Source organism: Taurulus bubalis (genome assembly GCF_910589615.1).
Source record: "Taurulus bubalis genome assembly, chromosome: 16".
Lineage (NCBI taxonomy): Eukaryota > Metazoa > Chordata > Actinopteri > Perciformes > Cottidae > Taurulus > Taurulus bubalis.
In genome coordinates, this window is record NC_136604.1 from 14,263,057 (window position 1) to 14,276,414 (window position 13,358).

The 13,358-nt window shown below is 40.5% G+C and overlaps 1 protein-coding gene across 2 annotated transcripts; it reads right to left on the reverse strand.

The window, feature by feature from the left end:
* Positions 1 to 2,186: 2,186 nt before the first annotated feature.
* Positions 2,187 to 13,029, reverse strand: pals2b (protein associated with LIN7 2, MAGUK p55 family member b; the record flags this gene model as incomplete). 2 transcript variants are annotated; one of them, XM_079232357.1, is made up of 12 exons in its annotated part: positions 2,187 to 3,350; positions 4,070 to 4,198; positions 4,351 to 4,553; positions 4,647 to 4,808; positions 4,893 to 4,961; positions 5,291 to 5,387; positions 5,482 to 5,613; positions 6,444 to 6,671; positions 6,908 to 7,060; positions 8,519 to 8,671; positions 9,255 to 9,355; positions 12,897 to 13,029. In XM_079232357.1, the coding sequence occupies 12 exons, from the start codon at positions 13,027 to 13,029 to the stop codon at positions 3,174 to 3,176; spliced, it is 1,737 nt and encodes a 578-aa protein (XP_079088483.1). In that variant the 3' UTR covers positions 2,187 to 3,173. The 2 variants fall into 2 exon arrangements, with proteins under 2 accessions (XP_079088483.1, XP_079088482.1); XM_079232356.1 differs by having other exon boundaries at positions 9,237 to 9,355.
* Positions 13,030 to 13,358: the final 329 nt, after the last annotated feature.

A 13,358-nucleotide genomic window follows, 5' to 3' on the forward strand; every position in this document is an offset into this window, starting at 1 on the left:
ACAATCATCTGTTGTTTGTTGAAAATAAATATAAAACATATTCCTTCATACATAAAACTGATTCCAGGACACTCCAGTTTTCTTTGTTTTTGTACCCCCCCACTTTGGCCATTTTTAGTTTTTACATTGTACACATGCTTTTTTTTCTTTCTTGTAAGCCATGATGGAGAAGCAAAGTGACCAAAGTCTCTTGGCAAAGGCAGCCCTGCACAGCTGTGTGAATTCAAACCTCCCTTCATTTTGAGCTCAGTTTTGAGTTGTATTTTTTTCTCTCTCTCCTCCCTTATTTAAACCACGACATGCCAAAACTGAATTTGCTGTCATTCCTGTTCTGGTGAGGGTCTTTTATGTTGCTGATTTTAAATTGTTCACATCCACTGCTAAGCTCCTCGTTTCTTGTTGTTGTAAAGGTGTAAGCTTTGATTTCTATTTTACATTTCCTTATTTTTGTTAACAATGCTTACAGAACACAAGATATGCTGTAAACCCTGTTAGGACATAATGTGAATACGTATCACTTAATATAGTTCACTCTTTGGCTTGACTGTAAGTTGCGTTAATTAATAAAAATGTTTTAAGTTTTCCTGTGACTTTTCTGTTCAATATTTTTTTTTTTTAACTTGTTTGCGCAATAGACATTTTGACTTGTCATGGTAAAAAAAAAAAGATAACTGTTAACGATGGCTCTGTTATATTCATCATCACTTTCCCAGTTATGACCTACTGGGACAGTGACTATATCGGAATCATAACTCATTTAGTTATTTACACCTGTGCTTTTACTACTACTGCATATTAGTGAGGAAAAAAAACACTGGAATAATAAACTGTTTTTGTTTTAATCAATTATAGTTTAGTCCATCACAAAACAACATTTCTCAGTTTAATACAAATGTAAATTACAATTATTTTTTTTAAACATTTTTAACCCTGTGTCACCATACATTATTATCAATATAATTAAAAGCACTTAAAACGAGACATTACTTGTGCTGCTGCATTAATTAATTGGGTTAGGGGTTCTGAGTTGACCTTGAGTTATCAGATGATCTCAACCCTCTTCCTGGCATCAAGAAGTAGGCAAATGTTGCACCTTTTTAACTAATTACACAACGACGTCCTTGAAAACCCAACTATAAAACCGTTTTACTTGTAGAAGTAGTTGACTTTTTTTGCTCAGGCATCTAGATATTTCTTAGATTTCTGCCAATACAGCTCTCTCTCCCACAGGAGAGCGTTGTCACACAGAGCCCTTGTATTCACAACACCTGTTTTTCCGACTGACCAGTCGAGATGTCTGCTGTAAAAAAAAGGTCTCTGGAGGAGGGATTTGGACTTGGCTTCAGGTTTGCACCGCTTAATTCTCATGAACCTTTTCACCAGTCGACTGTTTTTAAAGGTCACTTCTTTAACTTTACCGTCGTTTATAAAGCAGCAAACTATTTGCGATGTAAAGATATAGTGGGGGAATAACTACCTGAGCAGAGAATCAAGTCACCCCGCTTCTACAGGCTTTGTTTACATGGCCGTGTGCTTTATGTGCATGTGAGCGTGTTCTCGGATGCTGGCAATTATTCAAGGACTCAGGACCTTTCCTCTAAAATATGTTTGACAATATTAGATCCATATCAAGTATTTGCCAACTTTACTGTACTCGACAGTTATTGATACACACATTTTGGTCTAGGCAATTGGTAAATGTCACTATTTGCCAGTAATGTCTTGTGAGTTATACATTAAAATACTATACACTTCATTTAAAAAGTAAACTCTTGTGAGGTTCATTTAAGTTTATTAGCCATAACTTAGTTGGCTGAAATAAATGTAAAAATCTTTTAGACAAAAGGGCAGTAGGGCTGTTTTCTAAAACATGGCACAGATTAGGATATTATTTAAGAACAAGAATATATGGTCATTTATTAGTTTTAAATGTATTTTCTTTAAGTCCAAGATGGGTTTCAGAACAAATTAATTTGAAATTGTCACTAGTCCAATAGCCAGACCTTAATGTCATTTCTGAAATATTTTAACCTGTTTTGGAAAAGATTTACAAAAGGTTTAGGACATACAATAGTGTTAGTTGTACCCCTTGGCATGCATTTCCCATCTAAAGTTGTATATGAAATCATACATTTGCATAGCCCTACAGTTGAAATACCAAATCACATTTAACAAAAGGGTGAATTTCAAACTTTATTTGGAGTATGATCAGGGCTTTGGCATACTGCAACACTTAAAGAGTAGGACCATAAGGAGGGAGTCGGTTTGTGCCACATTCACATATAGAAAACTTGGCTTATGAGGGGTCAATGACGATGTAGATGGTCATACATCTGACAGGGTCATTAAAAACAAACCAATGGCTCAAGTGTGACAAAACACAACAATCTACATGTATAAATTTACCACGATGATGAAAAACTAGTATAAGAAAACAAAACTAGACAAAATGAACAGTGTTTGATCTTGCAAAAGAACATTATAAAGTTTTTTTCTTTTACATACTAGAGGATTTGTGCGCATACAGGCATTTTCTTTATTTCTGCCCAGTTATTCCAGTGGAGGAGGACACTGATAAAGGTGTTGAGGGCCGGCTACATTAAAAACACTGAAGGATTAAGTTGTTTGGACGTGAAAATAAAACAGCTACACAGGTTGCTCAGGTGGGGCAATGATGTGCGACAGACACAGGTTTCTTGGACAATGACTGCTCAAAAATCTTCTTATCCATCTCCTTCACTTGTCTTCAGAGTGGAGCGTGGATGGAGATCACGAATCCTGGAAGTTCATCAACACAGACTGACAAAATAAATCAAGGGAAACGACTACAAAATAAGTGTAACTACAACAATAAATTAATGCAAAAATATGGCCCGAATACGTGACCAGATTTCTTTGTCTCATTCTCAATGGAATTCCACATTGAATAGAAAGATCTTTCATAAAAAGTTATAAAATAAATAAGCACTCTTTCCCTTTGAGTTTTGAGTAGAAAAAAAGTTGCACAGCGTGCAGGCCCAAGAGGAGAAAGAGCAATACGATTTTTTTTTTAAACTATTTATGTTATTTTGCAGAAATAACTCTGCCTTCTTCTCCTCTTCTTTGGCCTTTGTGGTCACAGACATGCTGGTGGGTCAGTGTGACCCGCTCAGAGTGGTCAGTGTAGCTGGTCCTCAGTAAACCCAGTTCACCGGGACCCACTGGGGTTCACTGCACAGTTTGTCCACGCCGGCATGTAATGTCTCGAAGGCCTTGTCCAGGTTGTCGTTGGCGATGGTCAGGTCAAAGTAGTGGCTGTAAGCCCTCTGGATCCGAGCACTCTCATCCACTGTCTTCCTCAGGTCCACGTCCTGCCAACACACAGAGGAGACGTATACAAGCTAGCACACGTCGGAACTACTGAGTAACACAGGAATCAATGACCAGGTGGCAAATAAAGGGAGACTGCCGAGTATTTGATTGGACTTACTCTCTAGAAGAAGGAAAAAAACGTCAGGTAACGTTCCTTATGTTGTCTCCGGAGTGTACGGATGTCTGACCATACTCAAGAACCATTTACTTGTTCAGTTATACACTACTTTATACTTTTCAGTAAAAAAAATATAAAACATTTTATACTAAAATAATGATGGGTTTGTTATTAATTAAACTACCCAACAATATATTAAGTGAGCCCCATCTCAACAAAATAAAACTTGAAAATCCATGTTATTATATTGGTAATAATAGTCCAATAATTTAGAATTAAAAGTTGGTTTTGTATTTTACTTGAATATAAATTCCTTCTAGTTTTATTTGAATAAAACTTTAAATATCTGACTGTGTGTTTACAGTGTGTTATATATATATATATATATATATATATATATATATATATATATATATATATATATATATATATATATATATATATATATATATATATATATATATATATATAAGGATGCCTCACAGTCACCGCTCCATGGGGGTATGGATATGAATAATCAGGCGTTAACAGCTCTTTTCTTTTTTGGGAGGCTCACTGTGGGTAATGTAAAGATGATGTGCATGGGAGTTGTTAACCTACCGTGAGTTGCTTAGTGGTGATGCCTGCGTCCACCACAGCTTTGTGCATGGCCTTGAGAGTGTCAAAATCTGGCGCTGCAATGAACACCACATAAGGCATGAACTCCGCTGTTTTCAGTACTTTCAGAGCCTGAGGAGCACACAGGAGGTAACATTACAGATCTATAATTCTGGAACACTGAGATTTCATTTAAAAATATTTCTAATTCCCTTCTTCATATTTCAAAGACACCTGACTTTGCTGCCCACGTTCTTTTTCACCCTTTCTAAACCTCCTCTTACCTGTGGGTTGACGTCCAGGATGCAGGTGCGTCCTGTGCCCACCACCTCGTGGATGGACTCGATCTTAGTGCCGTACAGGTTACCGTCGTACTCGCCGTGCTCCAGGAACCGGCCGGCCTTCACGTCCACCTCCATATCTGTCCTTGAAGTGAAGTGGTAGGAATTGCCGTCCAGCTCATCATCACGTGGACGCCGTGAAGTGTCTAAGAATGTGTTGTTTGTCAAAGTTAAATCATTTTTGGGGGGCGGGGGGGTTGACAGAATTTAGAAACTGTTAAAACCCAAGCATGACGTACAGGGCATAGTGGTGCCGAAGCGTGTGGGTTGGAGGACCATCAGTCGATTCTTCAGGCTGCGCCGGCCCACGCCCTGAGCACCAATCAGAACCAGCGTCTTTCTCTGGAATGCTGGCACCTTTGCCACTTCCTCATAGATCTGCAGCTCATGTCTGTCAAACTCTGTTTAAAACACAGGCACAATTATTAGCCAACGCAAGAAGGATGTCAGATAAATAAAGTCAACAGCATGAAAGATCTTCTGACCTGCATTCTTGGCCGTCAGGTACATCATCTTCTTCTTCTTTTTTCCAGCTATGGTCCCACAAAGGATCCCTACAAAACAAGACGGAACATTTATGCACTTGTATGTCTATGCTATTACATCACTTGGCCAGACGGGGGCAGGCATGGAGCATTCCAAGTGTTGGAAACATTGACTATGTCATAAATCAGTTTTCAGTGGTAAAAGCAATAGATAAGTGACAGAAGTCTGACAGAAACCTAGTTGATGGGCTTTAGGCCAAGCCATATGTTCAACATCAGGATTGCTTAAGAGGGAAACAGGAAACTTTGGGATGTTTTAGCTCCCCACTAAAGCACCATTCAGTGTTTATTCAAGGGTCAGGTATCAACACCACTTAGAAACGCACTCACTATCATACCTGATCCTTCAAAGTCTCGAGGGACAAAAGCTTTCCTCTTCTCTTCCAAGAACTGACTGGGTATCAGTCCCGTAGCTCCAGCGACCACATGGCACGCCTGGCACGGATTACAGATCAGTTCAGTCTTGAGCTCTTTATGTCGGTGATTTTAAATTGCAGACACTCAAAAGGAAAAATGGAGGCAAGCTCACCTGCCACCAGTTGGGATCCTCTCTGTTAACAATCTGAAGGATGTCGCCTTTCTTGAAGGTCATCCCCGCCTCTCGGCAAGGGATGAGGTTGTCATTCGCTGGGCTGTAGTCAAAGTATGGGCGCACATACACCTGTGACGAGCACAAGCACAGTTTAGAGTCTTTGTGGGAATTCATTTACACTCATTTGCTCGCTTAGAAATAATGATAAAAAAGGTTTGTGGACAAAACAGTGACATACATAAAAAAACGGAAAAATACGGAAAAATTAAGAGACTCTAGCACAGCATGCTCTCTCACACACTGACACAGTAACAGTGGCTCATTCACACCCATTACGTCCAACGTCCCACACTGCACCCAACACAGCTGTTCACGCTGCGCCAGCAGAGGAGGCTTTTGCCAGGAAGGGTAAGTGCTCTGGCTGATGTATCCAATTAAACAAGCAGCCAGAGGAAGCAGTAAAACAAGCCAGTAAAATATACTGTGCAGCCGACCTCAGCATGTGATTTTGCATTATTTCTTATTAAGTTTTACTGCTCTTCATTCAATTTAAGCCTTATACGCATTTCCAAGTGCATGTCTTATTTGTTCAGGATGCACAATGTCACTTTATACTCAGGAGCCACAACTGGTCGAAAAATCTGTGGTGCACGTACGAGGAAAAATATCTAAAATTATCGTAAATTACTGTACTTTCCATATGAGGGAGCATGAGATCACAGGAAGCATGCGTGTGTGTGCCAAAGACAGAAACAGCTAGTGTGACCCAGATAGCATGTGGAGTGTTATTAATAGGGCTCCCAGGGTTCACATTCCTGCGCAGGGGATTGTGGGAGGGCAGAAGAACAGATCACAAGCCCTGTACCACTGGCCAACATCTGCCACTCATTTCATTTCAAGTGTATGTGCTTGTGTTTACATCATCATCTCGTTTGAGATTCCCGTGTGTGTGTGTTTACCTGCGGAGGTGAGGGAGCGTCTCGGTAGCTCGGGAGTATTTTCAGTGTGATCCCTCCGCTGCAGTCTTTGAGCATCTCCTGCAGCTCAGTCGGGTTGTTGCCGACGTCCTTCCCGTTCACTTCCTTTATAATGTCGCCCACGTGGAGCAGACCCTGTCTGTCAATCATGCCGCCATGAAGGATTCTAGCAATGACAAGGTCGTCTTTCTCCACACGAAATGTCACGCCCTGAGAGGGAGAAGATAAACAGGGTGATGTGTGTCCTCTGATATCAGATTTTTGCATGCACACACGCACCCTGCTTCATTCAACTTCACCCACAATCAAACTGACATCTATGCGTACATACTGTACATGCGTCATAGTGATTCACTTGGTTATTCATGTACTCAACCACTCCCCTCCAGCAGTATCCACATGCACACACATAACCAGATACACTCAGGCGGTGTTTCGCGGCTCACCAGTGGCTCTCCGGCCTTCTTTCGGATGCCAATCATGCGCACAGCATCTGCCTGCATCAGAGCGTTGTTCACTGCCGCATCATTGGTCGGCTCAGTCGGGGGCGGGACTTCGTAGCACTTAGAAGCCACCATGTCGTGTGCCTCCAAAAGAGACTGGAAGAACAAGAGGAGAACACATTGAGAGGGAGAGAGTAATGGTGAAAGAAGAACAAGCTCATTCTTCCTCTTACCAATAAAAAGTGAATTTGCCATAAAACCCACAATTGTTCAACTTGACACACTCAGTGGTTTTGCTGCTGCAGCATTACTTTTTCTTGGCAAGCTTTAGAAATATACTGCTGTGTAAGTAACATTATGGAGCCAGTTTGGAGACTTTATGACTGTTTTCTTCTTACGCTACTGTTATGCTATGTTTGAGAATTATCCTAAAAATGTTACACGTAGCCACAGTGAATACGGTTTTGCAAAAGTTACATGGCCTCGCTGTAAATAATGTTCAAAATACTGCAACTTTATATTATAAAGCAAAATGAGATGATTGTTATATAAGGTAGAATATGTGGACAGATGGTTGATGATGCAGTATCAGTCAACTCAAAGGCAGACTGAAGAGCAGAAGCTTTTACCAAATAGTGACTTCATTGTCTAATTTGCAACGCTGCAGCTTCTGTAACAGTTTGTTTATTATGCGTCTTCTGGGTTTGACTTTCCCAAAAAATAAAAAGATCTAAATGTAAACCCCAAGCTGTTCATACACTAAACGTGAAAGCCTAAATAGTGGCAAAAAACAATCATCTAATGGCTCAAATTCCAAATATGGATTACCCCCCTAATCTAATCAATTAATTGTTGGTTTGCTGACTATCCATCCACAAACTTTCCTCCAAGCCTGCTTTTTGAGATGCTAACAGCACTTCTTTAAAAAAATATATTTTAAGACAAAGAGGGAATGGTGAGGAAAACAAGTCTGTAAACTCACATTTTGTATTAGATGTAATACTAGTTGCCCTCATTTTCTATCTTTTTTCTTCCCAACTCATCTCTCCCTCCCGCTCTGTCTCTCTACTCTCAGTAGGTCAACAGGGTCTTATCCTTCAGCTTACAACAGAAAGGGCTCTGATTGGTGCACAAGCTTTGCTGGGCTCATAAGTCTGAATCCTATTGGTAGAGCCTGTGTAAAGCCCCTGGTAGGTCTAAGGATAAAGGTTAATGTTCTATTGATGCATGAGGAAGGGATCCAAAAAATCAGCTCTATGCTACTGTAGCTACAGTCAAAACATTACAACTCTAGGCTGAGCTTTATAGTCACCCTACTATACACTTTTAAACAAAAAAATATTAAGACTAATCTCTTCTTCACACACAGTGACATAATACAGAATTCTGGCATTCATTACATAATTTTTTCAAAGCATTATTTAAAAGCTTTTTTGAGGTGTTGAATGTAAAGAAGTGACACAAATATTGTGTAAAAAGTGGTTCAAACACTGTCTTCTGCCACCTGTATATTACTTCCCAACTCAATATTCAATGCACAAGCAGGTCCTTTACTTCCATAAATCATGTCCGTTTGACCGTTACCTGCGTGTGTGTGTTTGCCCCTCGTCTCACCTGGAAGTGCGGCTCTTTGAGGATCCTGGACAGTTCGGCCGCGCTGTCGTCTTTCAACGTGAGATTGTTGATGTCGCCCAGAATATCCGTCACTAGCTCCACATTGTTGTCCTGCACCGCCTCCAGCTTTACTTCATCCAGCTGTTCGTGAGCCTGGGGGAGACAGAGAGGCTCAGCGAGGGTCGATGGGGAGAGGCTGTGGTAGTGTTTTTGCGCTTTGTTGCTCTCTGTGTGTAATGTTGAAACTGGATTTTGTTATGTAGTAAAAACTGATTATATTGGATTCTACATACAGGTAAGAGCTGATTGACTTTGGGATTACTTTTCGCTGTAAGCAAGCCATCTGCCTTGTGTGACAAAGTCAAAGTAGTATAATTAATGTTTAGTCATAAACTGAATGGTGGAAAAAGACAACAGCTGCCTCTCTCACTGCTCACGGGACCTGCTACAGCAGTGAGCATGTGTGTTAGAGCAAACTGTTTGTATAAAGCTGTTGCAATACATTCAAATGAAAAAAAGGCCCAGCATGCGTTTGTGCAATCCCTCTGTGTGCCGATGTAATGAGTACTCTGTTAGTCAAAGCCTTAGTGTACTTCAGCACCTCAGCCACAGCAAGCAAAGCACTGCAAAGAGCAGAGTGAGGGCGAGGTGTGGCTCAGAGGTGGCTAGCTGTTTGTCCGCTCACAGCTGCTCACCCTGAGCTATGTGTGTGTGCTACCTTAGCCAGGGAGCGTACAGTGGGACTTTCCATGATGCCGCGCAGGAAGAGCAGGTCGATGTCTTTGGCGCCCGTGGAGGTGGGCAGCTCACCCAGAGTATCTAACACCTGCTGCATGGCTGGATGGACGGTTCGAGAGATAAGAAAAATACGGACGGAGACAAAGAGAAACAGAGATAAGGAGAGTTAGCGAGGCGTGAAAGTCATACAAAGCATAAACACACACAAGATGAATGATGTATGAATATCCACCCTAAGCTCTATCTTTCATGTTTCTAAGTTATTATAAAATGACAGCAAAATACTTCAAATTAAGAGACACATATCGTAGACATATGACATAATGATGTTGACACTGTGGCCATGTTTGGAGCCCATTCACTCTCTTAATACAGAGTTATGTACACCAAACACACAGCCTGGTCCCCCAAAATAGAAAATGAAAGCTCCATCTAGAGTTACAATAAGTCTGCTCCATTCAGGATGAACACATTGCGTATGTTCAGTTTGTACATGCTCATGCTCCACGCGTTATAATTCATACAGTATATGCCGAGGCACAAAAGCTCCAGGATTCAAATGTTCTTGTTAACAAATTAACTCTGCTGAGCCTTGTATTCTGTGCACACAAAGAGTCTCTCTCTTTGTGTGGGAGAGGTGTGGACCGTAGGTAACAGGCAGCTAACGCCCTAATGCCGGGGTCCCAAAGCCCACGTAAACCCATTTAAGACACTTAAAGACATGGGAACGTGTGTGTGTGTGTGTGTGTGCCTCTGTGTCATCAAACCTTCATGTGGGCAGTGAATATGTCCAGTCAGCACGTGTATACAGTTGGTTCACTCTATGATTATGAGCCTTTGATTATCATCTTTAACCTTGACTCATGTCCCATGTCATGAAGTCAAGTCACACAAACAATACTTCAATCTGCTTTTTTGTTACAAAAATATGGCCTTGAAAAATATGCAATATTGTCGTATGGTGTTTGATACGAGTACTTTCAAAATGTTATTCAACGTCCCTTTTCATAAAAAGCACGTGTGAATTTATCAAATCACGTCAGAAATTCTTCAGTCAGAAAATGTAAGACATCCTACAAAAATATAAATTGAATGTGTTTTTTGTAAGGATACAATCAGAATCATGGAATATCTCATGTCAACCATAATTTCACATGATCATTTCACACATGTGTTTTGCACATACTATAGACTGAATATGACTGTTTATGAAAATATGAATTTAACATTTGCTTCTTTTGTAAGGGTTGAGTAGTATTTTTCATCTAAATACATTTCTGTATTTCAGATAGATTCTCATTTCCAATTCTATTGTTCTCCGGCTTGGACCACAGAATGTCACTTTAGTTAAACTACAGCTTGACAGTGTCATGCGCAATCATCCATCATACACACAAACGCCAAACAGTTGTATGATTAAGAAGGAGGAGAGGGAGACTTATGAAAATGCAATTTACCTCACAAAGCAGCGAAGACCTGTGACTTGAGCCTTGAAACACAAGGCTTCATGCAAAAACAAACCTTAAATATTTATGGTCCTCTTAAAGAAGGACAAATAGGGGAGGGAGGTTAAAAACTGCACTGCAGGCTGTTTAACCTGTATATCCATAAAGAAATACCGTTACTGCATGACGACACAGGAGCACAATCTAAAACTAAATTCAGATATGTAGTATGTATGAGCAGAATATTCAGTCCCTGTGGGGACCCCACACCACGAGCTAGAATAAGCACTAAGTCTCAGAGCAGAGCTGCAATTGTAGTAAACACATCTGCACACTAATGTGCAAACACATAAAAAAGTATTAAACCACCATCTTGATTGCACAACTCTCCTCCCATCACACTTACAATAAGCCACCGTAAGACCTCCTGAAATGTAGCAAATAATGTGTTTTCCAATTTTCAAAAGATGCATCAAACTGACCATACTTTTACATTCTTGAACTGATTTGACTACAAAATCTCAAAAATACACCAAGATAACAGCTGGATCCCGAGTTGTTGTGCTCTTTGAGTTGACCTTCGCCCACTTGGTCAGCTCATTGTGTCACTGTGTCCTCGACCACAGGAATGTTTGCTCGTCCACAGCCCCCTGCCACGTGCACTTGTGTCTATATTACTCAACCCAACAGAGACTCTAAGATGCTTTTCTATCTTGTGAGCGATTGGAGATGAACTATCTACCTAAAGTCTCTATAATCCAATGAAATATGGCATGGAGATACAACCACCTTCAAGCTTCTTATTAAGCCTGGCCTGAAGAAGTTGTCAAATCTAAGAGAATACAGCACTGGCCAGTTATAGTAGAGTGTTTGTTTCCTCAGCTATACACAATGAATAATCCTCCTTACCTGTGCTTAATTCTTCCCTCTGTGGTACTGTGGTCGGTCTGCAGTCTCTAACCATCTAACCACCGCCTCTATATGTACACCTACCAGCATTAAGTGCTGTGAATGCAGAGCCTCCCTGCTTCATAATTCCTAACTCTGGTTCTCAGGAAATGCGAGACAAGATGAAGATCAGAGCACTTGACTGGTAAACGAGTAACATGACCCAAAACCAATTATATTTAACTGTGGGTTTTCTTCTAGTAATGCAGGTTAAGAACTGAACAGGGAAAAGAGGTAACTCTCTAAGTAAGCAGTGATTCCAACCAGAGGTACGAACAGTTGCAAGGAGATGTGTGGAAAGACTTTAGACAAGTTAAACTAATTTTGATTATACATTTTGATGAGCAAAACATTTTATCTTGAGTGAGCTGTAACACTAGAACACTACCTGTTGCAGTTAAAAGTGCATGAAAACTAGCTGACCAGTTAGAGAGCGAGCAGAGGTCGAAACAGTTAGCTGAAAGCAATGAATACACAGTTAACAATTTAGCAAAGATAATGATAATGGATGACATAATAAGCTCATAGATAATAGGTTGAATTATCTGACGGTAATGCATGAATGGTTTATATAGATAGCTCGGGTTGAAATAAACTTGATCAGTGGTTGAAATATCTGCACAAAATGTAGGAAAATTAATAAACGTTCGACATTAGCTAAAAGAAATGGATCAACGATTGACTTGTTGGCTAAAACTTGATCATGAATAAACCGTTGACATAGTTATGGTTAGCTAAAAGTAATGGGTCAACGGTTGAAAGGTTGGCAAAAACTTTAAGATAATGACTGTTGAAACAGTTCAATTAATGATTGAAGAATTATCCAAAATTAATTGAAAAACAGTTGAAATAGACAGCTAAATTAACATGATAAACTGGTAAAATTGCCTACATGGTAGAATGGTTAAAATGACTAAAAGTCATGGATAAATGGTTGAAGGGAAGCTTTTGCCTCTCCAAGTCGTAGTAGTACAAATGCAAACATGACCAAACCAACTTTAACATTTAATTCAATAAATATATTGTTTTGTAAAATTAACAGTGTTAAAGAATGTCTAATTATGATGAAGGGGTACTTAAATTCATCGGAAAGGGCTGTGGGGACCAGTCGCTGTCAGATCTATATTTAAAGATAACTGGGGGAAGAAAAAAACTTAATTCTGAAGGAGTTACCTGACAAACTATACTGCCTTCTATCGATCCCTCAAAGACAAAATCAAAGACTACAGTATCTCTCCCCTCCTCACCTCCAGACGTATCTGCTTCCTGGGTGGACTGCACTGCCGGGGGCCCCTCCACGCCAAGCTGTCCCGGGGGCGTCACCTCCTCCTCCTCCTCCCGTACCCCATTGGGACAGGCATCCTCCATAGCTGTGACCATCGCCAAGACCTCCTTCTTCCCTTCTGCTGCCACAAGTATCTAAGGCTAGCTACTAGTAAAAAGCCCGTAGTTCTGCAACTATGTCTTCTGTCCTCCAATCGTCTTGTCTGGCACTGCTGACCCACTAAACTCCCAAAAACACAGAGAGAGAGAGAGAGAGAAAGAGAGAGAGTATAGAGAGAGAGAGGGTAGAGGACAGAGAATGATGCAAAGAGATCGTCAATAGAGTGGGATTAGGATAAGGGTACGTTAAGAGACGGGGAGGGAAAGCGGAGTGGAGAGAATGAGGAAAGATAAAAGGGGAGAAATTTAAGGAGGGAAGAGGCCAA